At 41.0% G+C, this 25469-nt stretch overlaps 1 protein-coding gene across 1 annotated transcript; it reads left to right on the plus strand.

The window, feature by feature from the left end:
* The first annotated feature begins 10755 nt into the window (after positions 1–10755).
* NFIL3 (nuclear factor, interleukin 3 regulated) lies at positions 10756–25258 on the plus strand. Its single transcript, XM_079331147.1, has 2 exons — positions 10756–10973; positions 21270–25258. The coding sequence occupies exon 2, from the start codon at positions 21463–21465 to the stop codon at positions 22834–22836; it is 1374 nt and encodes a 457-aa protein (XP_079187273.1). The 5' UTR covers positions 10756–10973; positions 21270–21462; the 3' UTR covers positions 22837–25258.
* The last annotated feature ends 211 nt before the right edge of the window (positions 25259–25469 follow it).

Genomic DNA, 25469 nt, shown 5'->3' on the forward strand with positions numbered 1-25469 from the left:
CAAAATCAGAACATTCTGTGGGAATGTGTCTGTTTTAACAAATCTTCTGACAAAACACAGGCACATTTCCAAACTTGCCTGCCAGGCAGGTTTCAGTCAAAAGCCTGCCCAGTTTCATGCCAGCTTGCCAACCCAGCCCCTTAGCAGTCTGCCCAGCAGTCTGCTGGGGAGAAAAAATGCCAGGCCTTCAGATTTCCCAGTGCTATGGCAGCCCACTGAACTAAGTACCTTGGTGCTGGGTGATCCTGGGCTTGCAGGCTGTTCATCACAAACCTAGAATGGTCATCAGCCTTAAAGGCAGGCAAGACCAGAACTGCCTGCCCTGATAAGGGCAAGAAAGATGTTTGACAAGGAGTCCTGTAATGGGAGCAATAAATGAAAGGTGGAGAGGAGTCAGGCTGCATGAAGGACAGCGAAATATCCATTTCCTTCTGCTCTAATTAATGAGCAGACCTGCAACTGACCATATTTTGCAGGAGTTTCTGTTCTGGATCCAATACCCATTGAGAAGGTGAGCACTAAATTGGCTCAGTTACTAGAAGACCCCTATCAATTAAAGTGTCTGTGCATGTCAAGAAGTGTTTTGACCTTTTTTTCTCTCTAGGTCCAGTTTAACTCCTTCCTTTGGTGGTGTGGGCAGAGTGGCAGAGGCTCTTTTTTGTCATACAGCATGCTTGTATCAAGCCCATTTTACTGATGTGTACTGCAGAGTGACTTCACACATGTGGACAGTAGTTCTTTCCAGCAGCAGAGGACTCATCATGTTCACAGGCATGTGATTGCCCTAAGAACCAGAATCCAGAGGCTCTGTGGAAATTCAAGCAAGTTGTCTAATTGGCTTGGTTCTTTGGTTTTGTGGGGGCTTTTTGTGTGTGGTTTCTTTTTTTTTTTTTTTTCTGTTTGGTTGTTTGTTTGTTTTTAATTTTATTTTTTATTTTGTGCTTTGTTTTCTGTTTTGTTTTGTTTTTCCTCAAGAACAACTCAGAAATGCAGAAGGGAATAGGAAATACATTTTGTAAGGCGTTCTGATAGTGGTAGTCATAATGGTAGTCTATTTTTACTTGCAACTTTGGAATCTCTTACTGTCCTCTTCATCCTTTAAAGGATGTGGTCTTGTCCTGTAATGGAAGAGAGAGTGAAGGGCTTCAACAAAGGGTGATGAGTATTAGTGTGCTTCCATCACTTCTCAAACTACACATCCCCCCTCATCTCCTGCTTACTTGATCTCAAGTTTTCTGTAAGAAACAGTTCACAAACTGTGTGAGCATATTATCTGTAGCCTGGGATAGGAATGAAGGCTGAGAGTCTGTGGCTGAGAAAATGGTCTTGCTGAAAACTTCTTTAAATGATCTTTTTAAGGAGGTGTTATTGTTTTCTTTCTGTTTAGGAGGCAATATATTCTATTCTAAGAATAATAGCTGAGAAACAGTAAACAAAATGGCAAATAGGGGCTTTGGATGACAAGTGTCCTTGACCATTTTATTACATTCCTGTTACTGGGCACTGGACTTAACTAACACCAATTCATCTCCATGAGAATCGTTGACGGAAAATTAAAACAGCTTTGTGTTGGAGAATAATATGTCAGTCTGGAAGGAATTGTCCATGCTTATTCTTCTGAAACTCCACGACGTTTTTTCACGGCTAATTAGCCCAGGCAGAATTTAGTTCAGGTACATAGGGCAGGAGTACAGCTGCATCAACTACCATTTAGCTGACGTCTGTAACAAAACAGTGTTTCTAAGCTCCCACAGCTTAAGGTGGTGTGTGCTGTGCCTTCTAGAAATACACCCATTTTAAAAGAGAAAAGGCTCATCTTTGAGAAGACTGTTAGTACCAAGGAAATTACATTTTGCTTCCCAAATGTGTTTGGAGCCAAACACAAGTAGAATCATTGTCCTTAGAACTTGTAGGAACTACAGAGGCAAATTCTATGCTTATTTTCACAAATTGCATTGGACAGCATTTGGGACTTGGCCTAAATAAAAGAATAAACTCTTACTCTCTCCACGTTTCCTCACTGTTAAATATTTTCAGGAAGTTTTGCTTTGCTGATCCCTCACTTTCTGCAGACTGTTTTTTTCTGGGGACATTTGAGAGGGTATTTAATTTGTGGATCTTTTTGTGCTCCTCACCACCAGCACTGAAAGTCTGGTTCCCTTGGCTTAGCTCTGGGCCATGGCTCTCTTGCTGCTCAGTAAGAAATTCACAGATATTGATATTGATATTTAACACCTCAACTCAAACCAATGAGGTTACAGCAGCTTTTCCCCCCGAACAAACACCAACACTTCCAAGCTCTGTCATTCCCCCTTTCTGGTGTCTCCTCTGTTTGAATGTGAGGAAAGGCACCTCAGAAGCTATCTTAACAAATCTCAGAAAAATTTTCCTCCAGGATGTATCATCACTAGCAGACAAAAGGAACAGATTCTGCCAAGTTCTGAGGGGAGGTTTGGTGGATTGCAAGGGTGTGTGCCATGTGCAGGCAGAAATAATGGGATGGCACGGGAAAAAAACCTCCATCCCTTCAGTTAGTTGCTTTATTCTTTCTTGGTGTGCCCCAGCTCAGCTTTTTCAAAGAACTTTCCTAGATGTAAGATAAAAATACTTCATTAACAATACTGGGTAAGCCTAGCTTGTCACTAACACTACAGACATTTTGAATCATTATTCAACTTAGTGTACTATTTCCAGCCTTTGTCCTGTGTTTAAGACAGTTCATTGTAAAAGTAGGGTTACAGTCAAGCTTGATGTTTTCTTGTGTGTTTTCTTTTTGCATATTACTCTTGTTAGCAGCAGGTCTGAAGTCATAAATGGACTGATTTTTCTATAGAGAAGATAGTTTTAACTTTGAAGTGTTGCAGCCACATAGGTATATGCAACACTAAATCAGGATTTCCTTCTCTCTAGTTCCAGTTTAATTTAGTGATAAACATTATCCATGTCTATCTGTTCTAACAAAAGAGATTTATATTGAATATTTTTGAGGTACTGGTTTTTATGCATGAAGAATGAGAGTATAATAGTAGATATAGGTTAACACACTATATTTCCATTTCCTGTCTAAAGGAAAGACATAGGCCTTGAGACATAAGATACCTCTGACATAGCTTTGTTTAAAGACTGCTGAGCCTGAATGGCTTAATTGGACCACATATTCTCCAACCCTGCTCTCTTACTACATTTAACTATTTTTTGCATTTGACATTTGTTTCTTGCATGAAACACAATGAAGTAAACTGTGTACACATTATTGTGTAAGTCTCTATGATACTTATTTTTAGAGAACAACTTTTCAGCCAGCTAGTAAGTAGGTTTTTCCATGTAGTGCTCTATGAAGGAGTAAGGGTGGTTCAGGATATATTTGGACAAATGCTTGAAGGTTGGACCTAGATGATCTTTTAAGGTCCCTTCCAACTCAAACCATTTATGTTGGGTTTTGGGGCTTCAGGGGTGGTTTCTGTGAGAAACTGCCAGAAGCTTCCCCCAAGTAGATAGAGCCAGTGCTAGCCAGCTCCAGGGCAGAAGGCTGCTGATCAGGGCTGAGCCAGTCAGGAATTATGGGAAGACTTCTGCAATAACATATTTAAGATGTAAAAAAATCCCTTAATGGGCAGATGTATTTGGTGCCAAAGAATACATGAGAACAGCCCTGCAGAGACCATGGTCAGTGCAGAAGGAGGGGCAGGAGCTGCTCCAGACACAGGAGCTGAGATTCCCCTGCAGCCCCTGGAGAAGCAGCTGTGCCCCTGCAGCCATGAAGATCCATGGGGATGCAGAGACCCACCACAGCCCATGGAAGAGTCCAGGCTGGAGAAGGGAGATGCCTGAGAGGAGGTTGTGACCTCATGGAAGGCCCATGCTGGAACATGGGAGAACAACCCCTGGCAGGGGCCTGAAGATCTGTGGACAGAGGAGCCCAGCCTGGAACAGATCTCCTGGCCAGACTTGTGACCCTCTGGGGGACTCTCAGGAGCAGGCTGTGCCTGAAGGACTGCACCCTATGGAACAGTGACTCATGTTAAAGCAGTTTGTGGAGAGCTATGTCCGTGGGATGGACTCATATTGGAGAAGTTCACAGAAGACTATCTTCTGTGGGAGGGATCTCATATTGCAGCAGGAAAAAGACTCTTCTCCCTGAACAGCAGTAAGAACATCATGTGATGTGCTGACTGTAACTCCCATTCCCCTTCTCTCTGTCCCTTCTCTCACTGGGAGGGAGGAGGTAGAGCTGTGAATGTGGAGGAGTGGAGGGAAGGTGGCTTTAAGGTTTATTTTGCTTTTTATTATCCTGCTCTGATTTTGTTAGCAGTAAATTCAAATACTATTCCCAATCAGAATTTTGAGTTTTGCCCACGATGGTGAGTGATCTCTCCCAATCCTTACCTCAACCCATGAATCTTTTGTCATACTTTCTTTCCTGTGCCCAGTTGCAAAAGGGAGGAATAGAGGCAGAGGGGGTTTCAGTGGGTGCTTGGCATCTACCCAGGATCACCCACAGTACCATGGTACAAATCCATGGCTCAAGATCCACTGTTTATTACCACAGGTACATTTATTAACACAGGACATTCTTCAGGGTAGGGTCCATCCACTCAAACTGTCCTGTAAATAATGAAACACAGACACCCTTCTCCTGTGGTCAGTATCATGATGGCTAGGCTACAAAAGGCAAGTTCAGTTTTGCTCTTTGTGTCCTTTGCTGCATATTAGGCAGCTTTCTACCCACCCTTCTAGATTCCAGATTTACAACTCTGCAGCTCAAAACGTAGGAAGCTGCCTGTACAAAAGAGGTTTACACCTGCAGTGGTTGGTAGAGATTTCTCCAAATGTCTATCAGACAAAGCCCTGCACTGGACTGGAGAAGTAGCCGTTCCAGTTTCCCACATCTCTAGGTCCCAATTGGACTCATTGGCAAGAAAGATATTTCCCTTCTGCATTCACAAAAGGAAAAACTTGAGTCACCTGAGCATGCTGAGGGTGAAAAGGAATTACAGCATTACAGTAATGTCTTGGCCTCCTATGTTACCAAGCAGCAGAGGGGAGAATTTCAGGAGCAAAACTTTGAATTAAGCCATCTGCCTGTCTTTAAATAGTGAAGACCATATAACAACAGCTGTGGAACAGCCTAGTGCATGATTCTCAGTGATCTCTGCTAAGGGTGTTTTGTGGACTCTTTACAGTCCTAGAGAGAAGGGTCTAGGACTAAGACTATCTATTCTCTCTCAAGAAGGCCATAATTAACCTGTTTCAGTGCCTGCACAGAAAAAAAAAAAACAAAAACAAAACAGCAGCAGAATCATTCCCTGGACAGAACAAGTTCTTGTCCTGATAATCATTGTGGTGTGACAAACTTTTCATAGTTCTTCTTGTCCTTAAGATTACTAGTCATTTTTTTCTTCAATAGAACACATTTCCAACTATTTTGCAAAGTATAGTGGCTTCACCAAATGACTCACTGATAATTACTGGCATAGGAGAGCCAACTGCTCAGTATGTTAATATGCATTTTACTATTCTTAATTGTTATGGTGGCTCTAAAAACCCATCCTGAGATGCTTGCTCTAAGTGTCCTATTTCAAAGCACAACATCATTGAAAAATATCTGTCCCCAGTGTCTTTTTGCCTGCACTGATCAAGCACACAGATTTCCAAACATTTTGGTAAATCAGGCAAGGTGTATTTCTTAAAGATTTAGTGCTGTAATTTAAGTCAGAATTAATCACAAATGTAAATCATCAAAGTCAGGGGGATGACTAATGTGAACAAAGATTAAATGGCAAGACCAAGTTTCAACTGTGTTTCAGAAGTGACTGCCAAAAACCCCCATCCCACTGGTTTCTTTACACATTTCTCACCTTGGAGTATGACGAATGAAGCAGAAAAGTAGATGACTAGAAAAGTAGCAGTGAATAGTGTTAGGTCATATTGAAAGGACTCTGACTAAGAATTTTGACTTTCCCTTGTCTTGGCTCTGCTGGAGACTAGGCAGTGAATTTTGTGACTTTTATAATAATTTTCAAGTAATCTCATTTAGATGACTAACTGAATGAGGTTTGTGTTAATTCTGTTATTTGGGAAACTTTTATGCAAGACACTTTTATTTTCTTTTGGAGGTAAGATTGCTCATATCCACATGGGCAGAAAACTGTTTGAAGGGAAACTGTGAACAGGTATTGGGGGAGTTTTTGGCTTCTCTGCCACAGAATTTTATATGCTGGGGCTTTAGACAAGATCCTGCCAGTAGTTGCTTCAGTCACTGCAGACCAGGAAAGACTCTAGTCATGAAGGATCTTTAGGCCCCTTCTAGTAGAATTGATTCTTATTTCTCAAGAAATCCTCCAAATTACTGGCCTGTCTCATTTAACCGGAGTGATTCAAAAGTCAACAGCAAGGCAACTCTGAGTAAGTATACATGTTAAACTCCACTGGTCCTTGGCAATTCCTGAGCAAGCTGCTGCAAAGTGGAACTCAGTGTGGTGAGGTTGTTTCACCACGCTGAAACAGTTCCCAATGGCAATGACTTGTCACCTGTCTCCCTCCTGGTGCTGTTGGCCATGAGAAATCGCTGATCCTCCTACCTGTGTGTCACCTTCACCTTCCTTTCAAATTAATGTGGGTGTGAGCTGTGCCTTGCCTTCTCAGTCACTCAGAGCGCCTGCTGGCTTTCCTTCTCCAGTGCTTTTATGTGGTGCACTCCACATTTCCTACTGATCATGTCTGCTACTCAGTCACAGGAAGAGGGATGCTAGGAGTCATCCATTTTTCAAAAATTTTTCATCTCAGTGATACTCCTAGCATTTCCCACTTTCTATAGGTGTACTATACAGTTCATAAAATTGCACATTTTTACGTTCTGGAGGGCTTTCCAGTGATTTTTTTTTTTTTCCGGTCCAGTATTGAACATGAATGGTGTTACATGTTTCTACTTTCCACAACATTGACAGCACTGCCTTGAGAGTTTCAGTAAAGGCAGTGTTATACACATTAGCAGCATATGTGTCCATTAATGAAAATAACATTTTGAAAATACTTCTTTTTGTGTTTGAAATATCCAGGTGAAATTAGATACTTCCATCAGTCCTGGAGATATTGCTGTTCCTGATATTGTCTCTCAGTCTAAGTGGGTAACATGGCAGTGGCTCTGTGGGCAGAACTGGTGTTTGCTGCATTTGCTGCCTAGGAAAGAGGACATTCTTGTTTGCTTTTAGACTCCTCTGAGAGATACCCAAACACCATAACCTTCTTAATTTGTCATATGAATAACCATGAAGCCTTAAGCAGGCTGTTGCAGTGCAGAAGTATCATGTAAATTTTCTTTATTTAGTCCATGCACTTATTGTGAAATTTTTGGTGTTTCTTCACACTTAACAGTTCCAGTAAACATTGCCTCACTTTTGTCTGCCTAAGTTACAATGTGAACATCTATTTCTCTTGGGTTTGCTTTTAGCAAGAGTACATTACAGCACAAATATTTTTCCAGAACAGTTTCCACAAATGTTCCCAGATGCATGGAAATATTTTGATTAATACTTTGAACTGTAGTCAAATGACTTGCCTTTTTCTTTAATGCATTTTATTTCTGTCTTTGATCTTTATAAAATCACAATATCATCTATTTTATGGAACTTTCACTATTGCTCTTCTTGAGCAGGAAGCCCTGGAGGAGTCAGTTAGTTTTAAACATTTTTGAGCACAGATCACATTAAATATATAAAAAGATTGGTGAATATAGTTTTCTGTAATTGCATTGCTATGTAGCAAACCTCCTACAGATATAAAGAAAGCAGTGCAAGAGAACCAAGGATAATAGCAAAAGTCACCATCTCTTCAGTTAATTTCAGAGAGCATGTGTGTGTGCACATATAAATAAATCATTAAGCTGTGTTTAGTAGACCTTAAGAAACATTTTATTTTTATTTTGCTCCAGATTTATTTCAATTACTACATTGTACTGTATGTAGACTATAATGAAAATGAGGAATAAAAGCTTTTTTTTTTTGGAGGCACTGGAACCTTCATTTTCATCTGATTCTAAATTTCAGGTTGGGTTGATATTATGGAAAGTCCAAGAGGCATGGACACAACTGAATGCCAAGGTGTTAACCAGTGTTAGAGATTACAGGCATTACTTCTGTTATATTTTTGCTAGTTGCTTCTCAAATGCTTTTTCTAGACTTATGTGTAGTACTGTGAGTTAGTGTAGCCTTAAACCAGAGGTGGTTTAAGTCATGTAGCAGTGAATACCAGTGAATCTAAAGGAGTTGAAGTTAATATTGTGCCATCTGAAAGCAAGTATAAATCACATCATGCTAGAGTCAGCTGAGAATTTAGCTGAAGATCTTCATGACCTACTTCATCTCTCCAATAGGAAAATCAGCAGAGGTGGATAATCATAGAATGATTCTCTTTTTCAGTTTTCCCAAAAGCCTTAGACTCCTTTTGTGCAGAATACACAAAGCTATGTCTTTCATCCATGCTATTTTTTTCTGTACCTTAGGAGAGGTGGAAAAATTGTGAATATATTCCTTCAGCCTCATCAGCATTCAGTCCTGTATCCCACTTTATCCCTAAATCTGTCAGGTGTCCACTTGACCTGGAGAGTAAGACCAGATTTTGCTGTAAAAGGCTTTGATCTCGACCAAGTAGAAGTAATGTAAAATATAGAAAACGTTTGTTACTAATCTGGGAGAAAGATCAGGTCTGTTTTTATGGCTGATTATAATTAGTGACAAACATATAAGCAAATAGGCGACCAAACTCCATCTGGAATATTATTTCCAAGACTGTCCACCCACATAGGAAGGATATTATTTGCCTTGGAGACTTCTTTCTAGAATTCTAGAATTTCAAGAACCTGAGTCACAAAGGCAAATTTGAACTGCTTTTTTTTTGGTTTTTTCCTCTAGATATGAGACTTAAAGTTGTTAAAAGTGCATGCCCAGAATTCACCAGTAACCATTCATCATGGCAAAAACAATATGCATCATTTAATTTTAAAAACTGCCTGAATTTTCAGGATTTACTTTGGCTTTTGACAGTCCTGAGAACTCAGTGCACTGGACTGGTACAATATGTATGGGACATAACGTGTTCTGTGCAAGATTCCTCACATAGGTTCTTCAGTGTGCCTAAGACCTGAAGTAAGTCACCAGTATTTATGAGCAAGAAGGTCTTCAAGCTTATTGCTGGATCTCATGTCTGACATTTCCAGTAGCATGCCAACTGTCTCTGCATGTCTGTTATCCACTGGCACGTGGAAGCAGGGGAAAAAAGCCCTGACTGTGCAGCCTCCAGGTGGAGGCAGTGGCTGATCTCTCAGACTTGGGCTGCTTTCGAGTCCCCTTCCTGTCATGGTGGGCTCCATAGTCTGCTACCTTCTACAAGACTGCATGTGCTAGATATTAGAAATAGGAAAGGAAGAGGGGTAAAACCAATGTAAGTAAAGGTTATTCGAGCTTTCATATTATTACAACCAGGGAGATAGATAGAAATGGATTCAAGGAACTTAGATTTCATTGTGGAGGGATATTATGGGTACATGTGATAAAAGACTGAGGGCTGAGATAAACAAAAATTTGCTTTCCGTTACATTTGCTTTACTCCAGAGGGCTATGTCTGTTGACATATGAATACAGGATGACAGAGTAATAAACCAGGATAATGTTGATGAAGACTATACTATTTCAGTAAACGTTTAACAGAATGAAACCAGGAATCATTTATGTTCTGGAACTAGGATTTAATAAAGAAAATTTTCTGTCGTCTCCATAAATTTAATTCTGAAAGGAAAAAAAAAAAAAAAAAAAAAAAGACAGAGATACAAACTGTGAGGATAAAAAAGAGGAAGATACATATCTTACATATCTTACACCTAATCAAACATGTGCATTCAAACCCATTCTGGGATGACAACTGGATTTCTTGCTGGCCATGTGTCACATTCTACAACGGAGGCTAAAGAGGGACAAACCAGCACCAGACTCTCCGCGGCATCTGCGCTGCCTGGGGGGCAAGGCGCGGGGGTTGCTGGCGGGGATGGCCCCGCAGAGCCAGCGGGACCGAGCTTCCCCAAAGTGCGTGCGCGCTTCTGCGCGGCGCTCGGGCGCTGCCGGCTCGGGGCGAGGGCGGGGGTGAAGCAAGAGCGCCGAAACCCTTCCGCCTTGGCGGCCACGAACGCGGGCGGACGAACCTCGGCGCCCGGGAAAGGCCGCCAGCGGGCTCCTTGCCCCTTGCCATTCCTCTCCTCCTCGTCCTTTTGCGGTTATCGCGACCGCTTCCCGCGAGCGACAGCGGCCGCAGCGTGATCCACCCGTGCGCGCGGTGAGGAGGCGGGTGCGCGCCTCGAGAGCGCGGCTCCCGCGTCCCTGCTCGATCGCGCGGGGACGGCGGATGCGAGGGCTCGGCTCCCGCGCAGACACACCCCCGTGAGGCCGCGCAGCGCGGCGGGAGCCGAGGCGGCGGCGCGGAGCGGGGAGGCGGCGCCCGGGCCCCGCCGGAGCGGAGGCGCCGCGCCTCGGCGGGCGGAGGCTGCGCGGGGCGAGCGCCCCCCAGCGCGCTGCCGCCGCGCCGGTTACGTAAGCGCGGGCACCCCCCGCGCCGCCCCCCCGCCCCCGCCGGCGGTTATGCAATCGCAGCACACAGACCTACTGTACGGCGCGCCGCCCCGCGCGCCGCCCCGCCCCGCCCCTGGCCGCTCCCATTGGCCGGCCCCCGGCGGCGCCCGGCGCCGATTGGCCGGTGTTGGCCGCCAGTCACGGCGCGGCGCGGCCGGCATGCGGGCTATGAGCCCCGCGCCGCGCAGCCCTGACCTACTAACACACATCCCTCCGCGCCGCCGCCGCGCGCTCCCGCCCGCCGCTCCGCCGCCGCCCGCACGGCGCGGCACCGCTCCGCACCGCGCCCGCGCCGCTCCGCCGAGCCCAGCCCCGGCGCGACGTGGGGAATGCTCGGCGCTCCGCGCCGCGCTGCAGGTAAGGAAGGAAGGCGCTCGTATAAAGTTGGGGTGCCCGCCCGGTGCTGCTGTAGCTTGGGGCGGGGGTCGGCTGTTGCTTACGGGGAGCCCAGCCGGCTCCGGCCGCCGCGGGGCGGGGAAGTGTCCGGCGGCGGCCCCGCTCTGCTGCGGCGGGCGGCTCGGGCGAAGGCTGGGTGGCGGCGCGGGCGGCAGCCCGGCAGCTGCCGGCCGGCGGCTCTCCCTGTCGGGGCGTGCTCGCTGCTGGCGTGCCGCGCTGCCCCCCGTGTGTCCGCGCTGCGAGCCACGGGCAGCGCCGCCGGAGCGGCTCTCCCGCGTTGCATAATGTGCCGGCGGGGAGCGGAGCTGCCGCGGCGGGCGCCGTGCGGGGCGCGGGGCTGGGTCCCGGGCAGCGCCAGCCCTGCCTTGGCCACAAAACCACCGCGAGTTGCTGCCGGAGCCCGCCGGCCGGACCCAGCGCTCTCTCGGCGAGCGCAAGGGCATGTTGGCCGCGGGCAGTCGGGATCAATGGCAGCGGCCCGGGACCGGGGCTCCGCTTGTCTCAGCCAGCCCTTTCCGTCACTTTTTGTCGCTGTTTTTTACGCGCTGCGGGACCGATCGCATAATAGTTCCTGGAAATGTTGCATTATGTAACCACAAAATTTGCTGGCAGCCGGGCTGGGAAGAGGGAGCTAATTATGCGATTTTATAATCTCCCTACAAAGAAACTAGGACAATCTCGCCCCTGAAAAAAAAAAAAAAAAAAAAAAGCCCCCCAAACCCGTAACTGTAACAGGTTTTGTTAAAGTGTGTTTATTAAGGGAAGTAGACAACTGGGTAAGTGGGGAGGCGAGGCGCGCTCGCCGGCTGCGTGCCGGGTGCCTTAAAACGAGATTTGTGTTGGGTCTATATTTAGCCCCTTCGCGTTTTAGCAATTGTGGCTTCATGTGCTATTTCTGGTCTTTTCTCCAGAGCCGTGCGTGTGTAAGACGTTCGAGGCATTTGCTCGGATTTTTAACTCTACGCCTTCGGAGGCGTTTTAGATCAAGGCTGTATTTTATTTTAGGGAAGGCGTTTCGCCCAGACACCGTGCCATCTCTTCGGTACGGGCTTTCAGTGGAAAAAAAAAAAAAAAAAAAAAATAATAAATAATTTAAAAATAAATAAACAAGCAACAACTCAAAACAAACGGGAACGTCTGAATTTAAGGAAGAAGGGCGTTTGCAGGACATCCCAGCCGCGCTGGAGGGGAGAGGAAGAGCCGTCCCGGCCGTGCCCTGACGGCCGCGGCGGGCTGGGGGCCAGGTGCCGCCGGTCCCCGTGGGCTCCGCGGGCGGCCGCCGGTAGTAGGTCAGTGTGACAGCTCGGAGCGGAGCGGGTGCGCGGTTCCTCCTCGCCCACCTTCTCCTGGGCGAGGCTCCTGGCGGGGGTCGCCGCTGCCTCCCTTCCCCGGCGGGGCGCGGCGGCGGGCGAGCGAGGGCTGGGGGCGCTGGCGCTCCCCCTCAGCCCTTTGTTCTGGGCTGGGGCGGCGGCGGCGGCGGGGGGGCGGCGGGCTGATAGCGAGCGGGCCGGGGCCATGCGCCGCCGGTCACGTAGGGGGCCGAGGCGGGCAGCCTTTGTGGCGGGCGCGGTGTGGGGCCGAGCGGCGGGGAGGCGGCGGGCGCCCCGCACCGCGCCCCGCCGAGCGTCCCCACCCCGCTGCCCATCACCCCCCTAGTCCCGCCGTCGCCTGCAGGCAGGGATCGCCAGACAAAGGCAGGTAGGCTCGAGAAGAGCGTTTTCCTTCGTTCCTTACGTAACGACAGCAACATCATAAAGGGGAGAGGAAAAAAAAAAATCGTTGCCCAATTCTGTAATTTTTTTTTTTTTTTTCCCCAAATCACTTCGGCGTCGCAGTGACTGTGTGTTTTGTACTCTGGGGGCAGCTTGTGCTGTGTCCTCGATGGTAGGTAGCATAGCTTGAAAGTTGCTGACGGTAACTTGCCTTCCAAGATAAGGTGATTTTTCTTTTTTTTTTTTTTTTTCCTTTTTTTTTTTTTTAATTACTAAAATGGTTCTCCAATAGCTTAGACCAACATCACTGTGCTTCTGACCAAAATTCTCCCAACTGAGTAACCCAGCCACAGGCTTTATGTTCATTGTACCTTCTATAGGAAGTAGCAGCAAAGTATTTTAAAAATATTCTTGTTAATTGCATAAACTTTTCTGCTGCTTGTTTGTTGGGGCTAAGTGCAGCCTTGGCAGTGAGGCTTTTTGGAGTTACTGTTGTGTTAAAAACAATCCTGGTTTTTTTCGTTGTCCTTGTAACTTGAGTGATTGCACTTAGTTCCGTTGTGTTTGCTCCAGTGTGTATGTAACCTACTTTGAGTTATCTTTGCCCTCCTCAGTAATTAATTAAATCCAGAGCCTCGTTTGAAATATTGCTATGTGCATTGCTTTTATGGCCCTTATTCAATCAAAATGTTGACTTTGATGGGAAACTCGAATGAATAAGGATTTGCTGTTTTGGCCCAAAAACCTGATTTATACCAACAAGTTCAAGGACTACTGAATAAGGATCGTTAATAACATTGGCACTAACAGTTATTGTTCCAAAAGTTCTCACATTACAGATTTCTTTGACTGCTAAAATGCTAGTATGCTTTAGAACGTTTTGCCTCCTCTTTCATTTACTTTAAATTTTTAATTCATGCTCCAAAGGACTCTTAACTAGCTTTTAAAATATCCAGCTTCCTGAAGTCGCATCCAAAGCCTCAAGTTTCTGCTGTTTTGGTGGGAGTTGTTTTGGATTTTGTTATGAGGTTTGGGGAGGGATTTTTTTGTTACTTTGTTTTTATTTTTAAGAAAACTGTTGTGAAGGTGTCAAAAAGCTAAGAATCTTCCCATGGGCAGTATGAACTTACATGACCTCCACACAGCTTATCTCATCTTAAGACAGAACAGTATTTGCCTTGCTTTGGATGAAATTTATAGAACATACAGACATTAAGAACACAGAGTCAAAAGAGAATCTGAGAAAGAGATCAGTACCATGCTGCTTTTCCCCAATCCTTTTTCTTGAAATAAAACTCTTAAATGAAATAAACCTTTAACTAGTTTTAAATTTATTTATTTTAACAAGTAGTTATGCAAACTATGCTTATGCAATAGTTTTTTTCCAGACGGCAATCTTGCTGCTGTTATAACATCACTCTGATGCAATAATATGAACAATAAAATCCTCTGTTTGAGTCTTATTACACACTGTTAAGCAATGTATCTGACTCATCAGCTTAATTGACTCTTCTAGGTGACCTTGCCATGATCATTACAGCCAGTTATGAGATATAAATGTGCTTAGGCTATGTAATAGAAAAAAAATGCAAATAGATGGCCAATTCCTGCAGTCCATTCTAAAAGAAAATGACAATTTCCGTGTTAATATTTTACAGTATTAAAGCATTACCTTACAGAATTTGAAAAGATTTTTAGTAGTTACAAGATAATGTAACTGTCTAATACTGATAAGCATGAGTGTCAAAAACCAGATTGTGTAAGCAAGGGTATACTTGGTCTTGACTAAAAATGTGGTAGAAGCAATGTTATTAAAAAACTGTATTGTATGGTAGATCTGAAATAAATCTAAAGCCACCTTAAATACCCTGTGTTTTTGACTAATTCACTTGTTGAATTGGTCCATGTCCAAAATAGCATACTATGAGATTGAATTTTGTGACAGATATTAAATATATAGTCTATTAGAAAGAATGCCTTATTTAAGACATGGCTTTTTTCCCTTTCTTGAGTTGCTCCACCTTGGTGTAATTTTCAGTCTGTCCTGCAGTATTTGAATAATTAACCAGTTTTTGCTACAGAAGTGTCTGCACAACAGCTGACAATATAGATGCCAGTGCTGCAAGACTTCTTTTTACAAGTGGAATGCAACCCAACAAAGAAAATAATGCTCAGCATGGGCAGTGATCTGGACCATCTCACAGAATTGGAGCTCTAAAGATTGCTGTTTCTCTGCTCTGTCTGTTGCGAGTGGTAGATAACAACATTTTACAGCCAGTGTTTATTTTATATATTTACTTCAGTTGTTATATAACAAGATGCATGCTTAGAGCATCAGTTGGGATTAATTGACATAATTCTGCTGCCTTTAAATAGAACCATATCAATTTAGGTCAGCTGAAGGTCTGGTGTATGGTTGGCATTTTAAGAACACAGTTCAATAATAGAAGCCATTTGTTGTCAGAATAATTAATATTTGATTTTGTGGGCTTTTTTTTTTAAATTTAATATATATAGTTTGTAACTAAGGGAAACCTGAAACTGTATTTCTAGAACATGATTTCTATTAAGTTATAGCTTTTCACAGTCTAGTTCTTCCTGCTGTCAAGTAGCTGTTGAAATGAGAAACATACTGTCATAGTACTGTAACTTCAGTAAGTTGTTTATATTGAGGCCTTATTAAAAACACTGGAAAGTGATAGGGTATTTATTAAATTGCATATTTACATGTGTATACTATATATATAATCTATATATGGAATTAAATATTTATCCAAGATATATTCCTTTTCAGTTTTAAATTTTTTCCTGATGCTATCAGTAATATTCTTAGAACTTGTTTTGCACCATTTGAACCAGAGCGATAAACAGCTTGTTTTGGGAAGAATGAACAGATCTGGCAGAATCATACTATCTTCATAAGGAGATGAAGGAAAATGCGGGGCAAATTTGCACTTTGACCTTTTCTGAACAACAGCTGCCCTTAACATATTTTTTGTGCTACATAGAAATTGTTTTCAGTAATTTACCTCTGGTAAGCAGGCTGTACTTTAATGAGTTAATTTATAGTTCTTGAGATAAACAGTAACTTAAGTAATTTTTCTAACAATGAAAGCCCTTTGTAAAAATTACATATGACATAAGCTTTCTGGGTACAGTGTGGAGTTGGGTAATATGAATTTGCAATATTTTGACTTTCATGACAATCTTGCTAATTTTTTTCTTAAATTTGATTGAACAGTGTCATAATAAATGACTTCTGATGTGCCCGATTGAATATATTTTGTGGACATATTCCATTTTTTTTCTTGCTATAATACGATCAACATTTTAGCAAAAGTGGGTCATCTTGTACAAAGTTATCATCATCAGTGTTCCACTGACCTAATTACACACTGGTCCTGAAACAGTGAGCACTTCAGATGTCCATGAAGTTGTAGGAAAAGGAAACTGTGTACAGGATCAATAGTTCTTCAATGCTTCATGCTGTTGTAACATATCTGTGATTCTTATGCATATTGCTATGTAACAGCAGAAATTGGTGGCAATATTTGTATTGTAAATGCTTTTCTCCTTTGTGACTGCGGATAACTTGATCATCATAGCATGAAATTCAGTCACCTAGGCTTTTTCAAAAAGTTTTAACTACATTTGTTTTGCATTGTCTAGACCCTCTGGCCCACAAATCTGTCCCACTCTTTCAGTGTAGCCAGCTTTTCTTCAACAGGAACATAAACTCACAAACTGTTGTAGGTAAAGGGCAAGAAGTATGTTGAAGGATTTCAGTGGAGATGGGAAATACTCTCTGTTGGAGAGGATTTCTGAATTATGTTAGATAATGATAATGATAGGTGCAGGGTTTCATGGCATAGTTTTTGTCTGTAGAAAGCAGTAGAGGTAGAGGATCTCCAAAAATTTTCAGCAGTATTAGGGAGGCTGTGCATGCACCACCTGAGCTTAAATTCAGCTTCTTGTCCCATGTGTGATGAGAATAATATTTTTTCTGTAGCTTATAAAAGTATTGAGATAGATAGCAACTGTTGTTAGAATACTTTGAGGATAAAGTGCAGAATATATCTTTGTTTTTCAAAATTTGGAATGCAAACTGGTGACTTTCAAATCTAAGAACAATTCCTATAGCAGCTCAACTGGTATGTAGCCAGATTTTTAAAATTTATGAACTGGGGCAGAATGGTGGCAGTAATATAAATAATGGTATCTATGCAAAAGATGGACAACAGCAACTAAAAGTAAGCAGAGACATTAAAATGTGCACAGTTGTTTCTCTAGAGTGTGCCATATAGTGGTGGTGATGATAGAGGCATTTATTTTTAATAGAAGAGGAAGAAGCTATATATAACTGCTTTTTCTTCTCTTTTTAAGGACTGATATATATTCTTTTTTAGACACAATGATACAAAACTGAATTGTTTTTGAACATCCAATGCTAGAAATGGGATTTCACTTAGTTTGATAGAATCACAATCAAAATGCTGGAGTGTAGAACTGATCAGTTGTTTTATCCTAGGATATGTTTGAAAAATTATGCTTGGAAATAAACTGAATTATTTTGCTAAGTATAAATGAAAACATGCTGTTATTCCGTGGGGGGATTTATGTACATGAGGAGGCCCCCATACATTCTCTAAAACAGAAATTATTTATGTAATTAAATTATGCAGACGAGAGCAAGGTCGTGGCCCCGTCCTCCAAGCTTTGAGACCTTTCAATTATTACAGTGTGAATACATAAATTCCCAGGATCAAGTCTTGAATGTGCCATGTTGCCACTTCAGTATTTTTTGGAGTCCCGTGGATAAATTAATTTTTTGTGATTTCTGCATACATAATTTTTTGCTTCAATAGCATGAATCCTATACAACAGTCTCATTAATACTTGGATCTGAGATTGTATTCTGCTTCTGTTGAAGTCAATGGCAAAATTGCTGTGGGAGCAAGACTGGCTCTGTAATTAAGTTAATAGGGTCGAGTGTTATTACATTGTAGAATTGGCACTCAATGCCATTAACATCAACCAACCAAATGTTGGTTTTATAACACTTTATGAGGGAGTGATAAAGCAATTGAAAAATTAATCGTAAGGGAAAATATTGGAATTTGAAATGTAGTCAGAGGAATCATTACAGTTCATTAATTTATGTGTAAATACTCATGTTTTCCAGTGGAATTATAAAATGCAAGTGAAGTGAAGTGAAATGGCTGGTTCCATTGAAGGCATGTTGCCATTATCATCAGATGGAATTTAATTTGTTTACAGACTCAGCATTGGGCTGATCCACATGGAGAAGTATTACTAAACAAGGGTTTTGACTCCTGTTTGTAAAGCCACCATTCCAGTTGCCATAATAAAAATGCTCAAGAAATATAGAAAGAGTTAAAGATACTTTGTTGGTTTGTTAATTCATGAAAGGAATGGCCTTAGGCCTGGCTGCATAAATAGCAAACCCATATGACCATGTCAGTGGGTTACATGTGTGTCTTGACAGCTTTACTGATGGACTCTGGCAGAGAGCAAAGCTGAATATTGCATGAAAAAACATGGTCCTTTTGATACACGCTTAATATTTGCTGTAGATTGCATATTACTTACATTCTGTCTGTTTGTGCCAGGAACAATGTGTACAGGAGGGAGACTGGCCAAAACAGGAGTTAAGAGTGCTACAGTGAGCAGATTGGGCCATTCCAGTCTACAATCCGCAGATGTCCCACGGAATGAGGGATATGAACTCTGCAGCTGGTCGAGCTAAGTGCAGCTCACTGCCAGTGTTAGGCTTGCAGGTGGATGTTTGGACATGCAGTTGAGTTTTTATCCATCAGTATGGTCATACTGGTGAACTATGTAATTAGTCTACATTCATTTAGGAAAAAGCCCCACAATCCAAAACCTTTTTTGTTAATTATTAATACCATTATTAGTATTTCTCCTAGACCACAGTGCTGGACAAACACTGAAGTGGATAGCTTCCATACACATAGACACAGTCCGATTTCTTATCCCTATGCAGTCTTGTTCAAGACTTTGCTTTTATATCATGTGAAAATGGAAGACGGGAATATTGTAGGGGAAAAGTATTTAAAATGTGTAGGTATGGTCTTGTTCTTCTAAAATATCCAATGATTCTATAAGTACTTCCTTGCTGTTGCTACCACTTCAAGTAAGTGTAGATGTTCTAGGTTTACAGCATATATATATGTGTGTGTGTATGTGTGTGTATATAGTAATAATAATAATGACATATGCTTATTAGGGTGTGTTTTCTGGGTGAACATATTTGGGTTTGAGTGTAGATCTTCAGTATGGTTAAATTCAGTAAGAGCTGTGAACTGCTAAGGACATGAAATTTCACAAAAGTTGTTTTGAGCACTTTTTGTTTAGATGGGTGTTGGCTGAGATATATACTAGGAGACAAATGATGATTTCGTAGGTATTCAGTACATGATATGATTTCCTGCTGTGTACCATGAAAGGTGTCTGCTACTGGTACAGGTGAAAACAGTGATTGTAGTTGATCAAGACAATTACAGATCAGTAATTGTGTATTCTCAGTTCTACAATATAATATAATGAAATCCCACTATTCTATTAGTGTAAAATGATGCTACAGACACTGAATATTCTACAAATGTACAAAAGGTTAAGTGGCTTTGTCTTCTTTGTTTTTGTTGCTACAAAGTTTTTAAAGTTTTAAATTATTTTTAAGTGTTGAGTTACACTAGGTTTAGAACAGCATACATATTAAGTCATTGATTCCCTGTAGCAGTGAAATAGACAAAATGTCTATACACCTACTTCAGCAAATCAAACTGTACTGAAAATTTGGAGAAACAGATGCTGCTTTGCTGTAGAATTCATTTTTGGTTTTAAATCTGATCCAGCTCCTTCAGTCTTGACAGAAAACTCCCTTTTGTCTCCACTTAGAATTTAGGATCAGAGTTTAACTGTGTTACTGTTTGTGTATTAGAGGTACGTTTTTTCTTTTCAAACATGGCAATTTGTGGTGCTATTTTTCCAGTAAAATATTAGATGGCGTCTTTAGGGCTGTATTATCGGAGACAAATAGTTACATGTCAGTAATTAACCACGGATTTTAGGAAATTCTACTTAGTTGTTCTATTAAATGTGTTAATTTTTTCATGACAGAAGAATTGGCATGGTTTGATGGAACAGAACCCAGCTTGAAACCTAAGTCTTCATGACCCTGCTTAATTGTCACTACATCACTCATTCCACTTTGCCTTCTGGAAAAGACAAGGGAAACTGGCAGAATACAATTCATTAATTCTTTTACAACTTTCTCAACAGATAATGTTAAAATTAGTTTCATTAGTCATTGTAAAAATATTCCCTGTAAATAGAGACATTAATCTGAAGTGGCTGGTTATTTAAATTTTTTTTTGGTTGTAAAGGCAAGAATGATTGCTGACTTGTCAGTTCTATAAAAGCACTTGGCATACTGCATTCTATTTACCAGGACCATGACTGACTGTTGAAAATGTATATGCTGAGAAACTGTGTCTAAGATCAAAACCAAGTGATCTTATGAGAATAAATATTTTTGCCTTAAAAGGAACTAAATAAAACAAAGGCCAATTTCAACTCTCAAGTTCAAATTTAATGATTAAAATGTCTGAAGCTAAAGGTTAAGCTAGTTTTTCTTTGTTAATGGTAAGACTTCTGGGTCTAAACTTTTACTTCAATGCAAATACTGTTTCCTGGAGGTGCCTCAACGGTATTAAACTTTACTTTGACATAATACTCTGTCAAATGCAAATTTTTAATTAAATCTTATTTATCTAATGTACTTTTCAATACAGATTTTAACATTTTCTTTGTAAGATACTAGAAAATTACATAATTTTTGTCAATGTTTTTTAGTCATTAAGTACTTGCCCAAATTGTGAATGTGACCTTGCTAGTTTGAATTGATATGATGGATACAAACACTTATAGATACATATATATGTATGTATATTTTTACAGGATTCAAAAGGAACAATTAAGTGTTTAATAGATATAATGGATAATGGTGGTATTTTAAGACAATAGAAATCACTCTAGCTTCTCAAAATCAGCTTATGTTATTTTTAATCCATGAAGGGCCCAAATATATTGCATTTCCAAGTCATACACCACAGCTGTTTTCAGAAGAGATGCTTTAATGTGGAACAGGATACTTTGCAGTGCTGCTTATCAACATGCTTTGTGTCCAGCAGTTTAAATTGTTAGAAGGTTTTAGTTTGGCCAGTGATATCATGGAAAGTTCTGTGATAGCATTACTGTAGGGTCAAACCCCCAATATTTTAAAATTGGGTCTTCCTTGGATAATATAATATTTGTTTTGGAAGCAAATCTGCTACTTCTAAGTGTCATGAAATATAGAATGTCAGTATTTTCAGTGTTGAGCTCTCTTTATATTACAGCAGGCTTAATGAACCAAATTCTTGTCTAAACTATTTGTCTGTAGCTACTTCTGTGTGTTTTGAACCAGCAATTCCTAAATAATAATATTCTCTATTTATTTTAGGTTTTTGAGAAGAATCCCGTTGAATCTGCTAAGAAAATTCATTCTAGACAGACACTTCTGTCTGAGATTATGAAAGAAAAGGAAGAATGTGTGTGGATTTAAAATTTCTGTATTCATCGAGTTGTGGAGTGAGAAGTACTGGGGAGATAGCTTGCTCTGCTGCTTATTGTAGATCTTCTACGAATTGTTTCTGATGCAGCTGAGAAAAATGCAGACCCTTAAAAAGGAGCACGGACCTGTTGACACAAGTAGCAATGTGGACAAAATCATGGTACTTAAGTCAACCTTAGCAGAAGTATCTGAAGAATTGTCTACAAATGAAGATATTCTACTTACTGAAGCAAGTAGTGGAAAGAGCAAATCTTCAGCTTGCCGGAGAAAGCGAGAATTCATTCCAGATGAAAAGAAAGATGCGATGTATTGGGAGAAAAGGCGGAAAAATAATGAAGCTGCCAAAAGATCTCGTGAAAAGCGACGACTGAATGACCTTGTCTTAGAGAACAAACTAATTGCACTGGGAGAAGAGAATGCCACTTTGAAGGCAGAGCTGCTTTCATTGAAGTTAAAGTTTGGTTTAATTAGTTCTGCGGCCTATGCCCAAGAGATACAGAAACTCAGCAGCTCAACAACTGTGTATTTTCAAGATTATCAGAGTTCGAAATCTAATATTAACTCATTTGTCGATGAACACGAACCGTCTATAGTTGGCAGCAGTTGTATTTCTGTCATTAAACATTCTCCTCAAAGCTCAATGTCTGATGTATCTGAAACATCAACTGTAGAGCATACCCAACCAACTCGTATACAAAGCAACTGTAGAAGTCCTGAAAATAAGTTCCAGATTATAAAGCAGGAGCCCATGGAATTAGAGAGAGAGCCAAGAGATGACAGAGGTTCATATAAAGCATCCATATATCCAAACTACATGGGAGCTACCTTTAATGTGTACTCACATTCTCCTCCTCTCTTGCAAGTTAATAGGTCCTCCAGTAATTCTCCAAGAACATCAGAAACTGATGATGGCGTAGTTGGAAAGTCATCGGATGGAGAAGATGAACAGCAGGTTCCTAAGGGTCCAATTCATTCCCCAGTTGAACATAAAAATGTTCATGCAACAGTTAAAGTTCCAGAAGTGAATTCTTCAGCTTTGCCTCACAAGCTTCGAATCAAAGCCAAAGCCATGCAAGTTAAAGTGGAAGCAATGGATAATGACTATGACGCAACACAGAAATTGTCGTCACCCATTGACATGTCCTCAAAAAGACATTTTGAGCTTGAAAAACACGGTGCGCAAAACTTGGTGCATTCTTCTCACACTCCTTTCTCGGTTCAAGTGACTAATATCCAAGACTGGTCACTTAAACCGGAACTTTGGCATCAGAAGGAACTCAACGTTAAAATTCAGAGTGGTTGCAAAACTGGAGTTGTTGAAATAAAAGACAATATCTACAACGTCTCTGAGTCAGAGAACCTCTATTTGAAGCAGGGCATAGCAAACTTATCTGCAGAGGTTGCTTCACTTAAAAGACTTATAACTACACAAATCTCTGCATCAGACTCTGGTTAATTTACTACTGAAAAAGAGGCTTATTGTTTCAAAGGATGTCATTTGCAGTAGATCAATATGTTTTGTATGATGCTGAATTTTCACTGGACTTGTGATGTCATTTCACTGTAATGTTCACATAATGTCTGATTGGTGTCTTTTTGTGCACAAATATTATGAAGACTAGGTTGTGCTATGATCACTATGCCTTGAGTATAGTCAAGTAGCCTGTACAAAGGCTGTATATAGTGGACTTTAATTTCTTTTTGTTCTACTACAAAGTGTGCAAGTTACCAGTTACAATAAAATATTGGTGACAAACATAGAACATCTACTCCAGTTCAGTTGATTTTATGAACTTGTAAATAAGTTAATGAAAAACTGGGTTTTTTCTTACACTGTGCTCAATTTCACTTATGTTTCTGGTTTTTACAGCCTAACAACCAAATTACAATTTACAATATGTGTGATCCTTCTGGCCACCTTTTTCCTTAACATGTTTTTTAGAAGAGACATAAAGTGAATATTTATAAATGAAACAGTACCAATTTATAGCCTTAGCCTTCTTTAACTTATTTCTTAGTAGGAATTAACCAAAACCCCTGCAAATTCTAACCCAGTAACTAATATCAACAACCTTTTTTTCCTCCTTCAATCTTAAACAAGACAGTAATGAGTTTCCTGAATGTTTTAGTGTGACAAACAATTTTTCAATATTATAACTCGGTGTTTTAGGTAAAATTAGTTAAGTCAGATTTTTGCATCTGCAAAGTTTTCAGAGACTTGCAGTGACAGAATTGGACAGAACCATCTCTGCCAAGGGGTGGCTTGTGTCTGCAAGGGGTGCAGTCATGGAGAGTCCACCCCTCTTGCATACCAGCTTTTTGTCCATGGCAGACCATGGGCCACCTGTACATGAAGTATAAGGCTACTGGATTTCTAAACTCTGAGCTCAGCTAGGTAAAATACTTACACAAAGGCTAGGCAATAGCAGTTGCAGAGTTAAAGGAGATCATCTGCTATTTTAGTTCCCAGAATGGGACATAATGCAATTATGCATGAAGTAAGTCTTGCCAGCAGCTTGTCCCTAGTTTCAATGGTTTAATTAACTGAACTGGAATACCTTGGCTTGCTAAAGGGCATTTTGCAAGAACTTCTGAAATGTAAAATAGAGACTTGTGTGAAGAACTGCACAATCTAAACACTGCTAGCCCCTTACAACTTAAGCCGATGATGAGTTCTTCACTTGATGACTGGACAGGGCTGTGGTGCTCTTTGTCTTTCAGAAGAGCCATTGAACCATGGAGTCTAGAATTGCATCACATTTCCTTGGTTTGGCTTACCAAAATCTTTCATTTTAAAACTAAGAATAATTTTTAAATAGAGCATAAACTTGGCAGAGGTTCTTTTCATGATACTTCCCCCTTCTTTTAACATACTAATAAATCAGACTAACAAATAAGCTTTTTCTGAAAAGGCTTTTTATTAATTGCCATACTGTATAATGAACTGAACCTTTCCATAGGATTAAAATACTAAATAACAAAACAATATGTAGGTATTGTTTTTTTTAAAATTAATACTTGACTTGAGTGAGAGGAAGTTTGTCAATTTTTTGGGGATACGAAGAGGAGTCTGAGTCACTCCTGATAGCTCTGAAGCTTGGTCCAGCAGTCAAGGCAATGGCAGAACTCCCTGATGTCAGTGAGGACAGGATTTGATTCTGTGCCTTTTCAGGAACTGATGATTCAGTTGTGTTCTGGGAGGACCTTCGCACAGAAATCACTGGTACTTTCTGAGCTTTTTTGAGCCTTTTAACTGCTGTGCTGTATTTGTGGCATTCAGAGTTGATAAACTGCTATTCTTTTTTCATGCCTTAATAATACAATAGATCCCATAGCTGGGCTCTGTATGTATTTGGTAATTAACATAGATGACATTTCAATGTTACTGAAAATAAGCTCAGGATTATTGCATGAAATGTAAAAATTTGCATTGAATGATGGGGATATGAGACATGAGGCAGTGATTGCTACTGTCTCCTTGCTTGCTAAGTATCTTCTGTAAGCAACAATAAAATTCTTTAAATATTTTGCGTATTATTTATCACATGTAATGTGTTCAAGAGAGGACTTAAAACTCTCAGTGTTGCCATCAGTGTAAGCCTAGATCTATTGGGTTTTTTTTCCATTTCTTGTTAGAATTGTTTGTCATAATGGAAGAATGTTGTCCTCTTTCTAGCTCATTATATATTTTGTGTATCTGTTTTGTGCAATTAATACTTAACAGTAATGATGTAGTTAATTTGTTGAAGGATGTCATTGCAAGAAAGTTATAGCATGGAGCTTAGGAGCACAATCAGATGTTATTTATACTCCCTTTATACCTTAGTGTTATGCTTCATTTGAAGAAAGAAATAAATAATTTGTCTTTTGTTCAAAACCAGATCTAACCTACCACATGCTTTTCTATTATGTTCATCGTCATAGTCCAACACAGGGCATTAACTTGGGTTGATAACCGCTCTTCCTGCACTGAAGTTACTGTTTCTCCATCTAATACTTGGAATATCTTTCACACACCTATTAAAGATACAGACTGCAAGAGTGTGGGTGGTCCATGCAAATCCCCATTACTGGCTACAGGTGCTTGCT

The sequence above is a fragment of the Erithacus rubecula genome (assembly GCF_903797595.1).
Source record: "Erithacus rubecula genome assembly, contig: SUPER_Z_unloc_2, whole genome shotgun sequence".
Classification (NCBI taxonomy): domain Eukaryota; kingdom Metazoa; phylum Chordata; class Aves; order Passeriformes; family Muscicapidae; genus Erithacus; species Erithacus rubecula.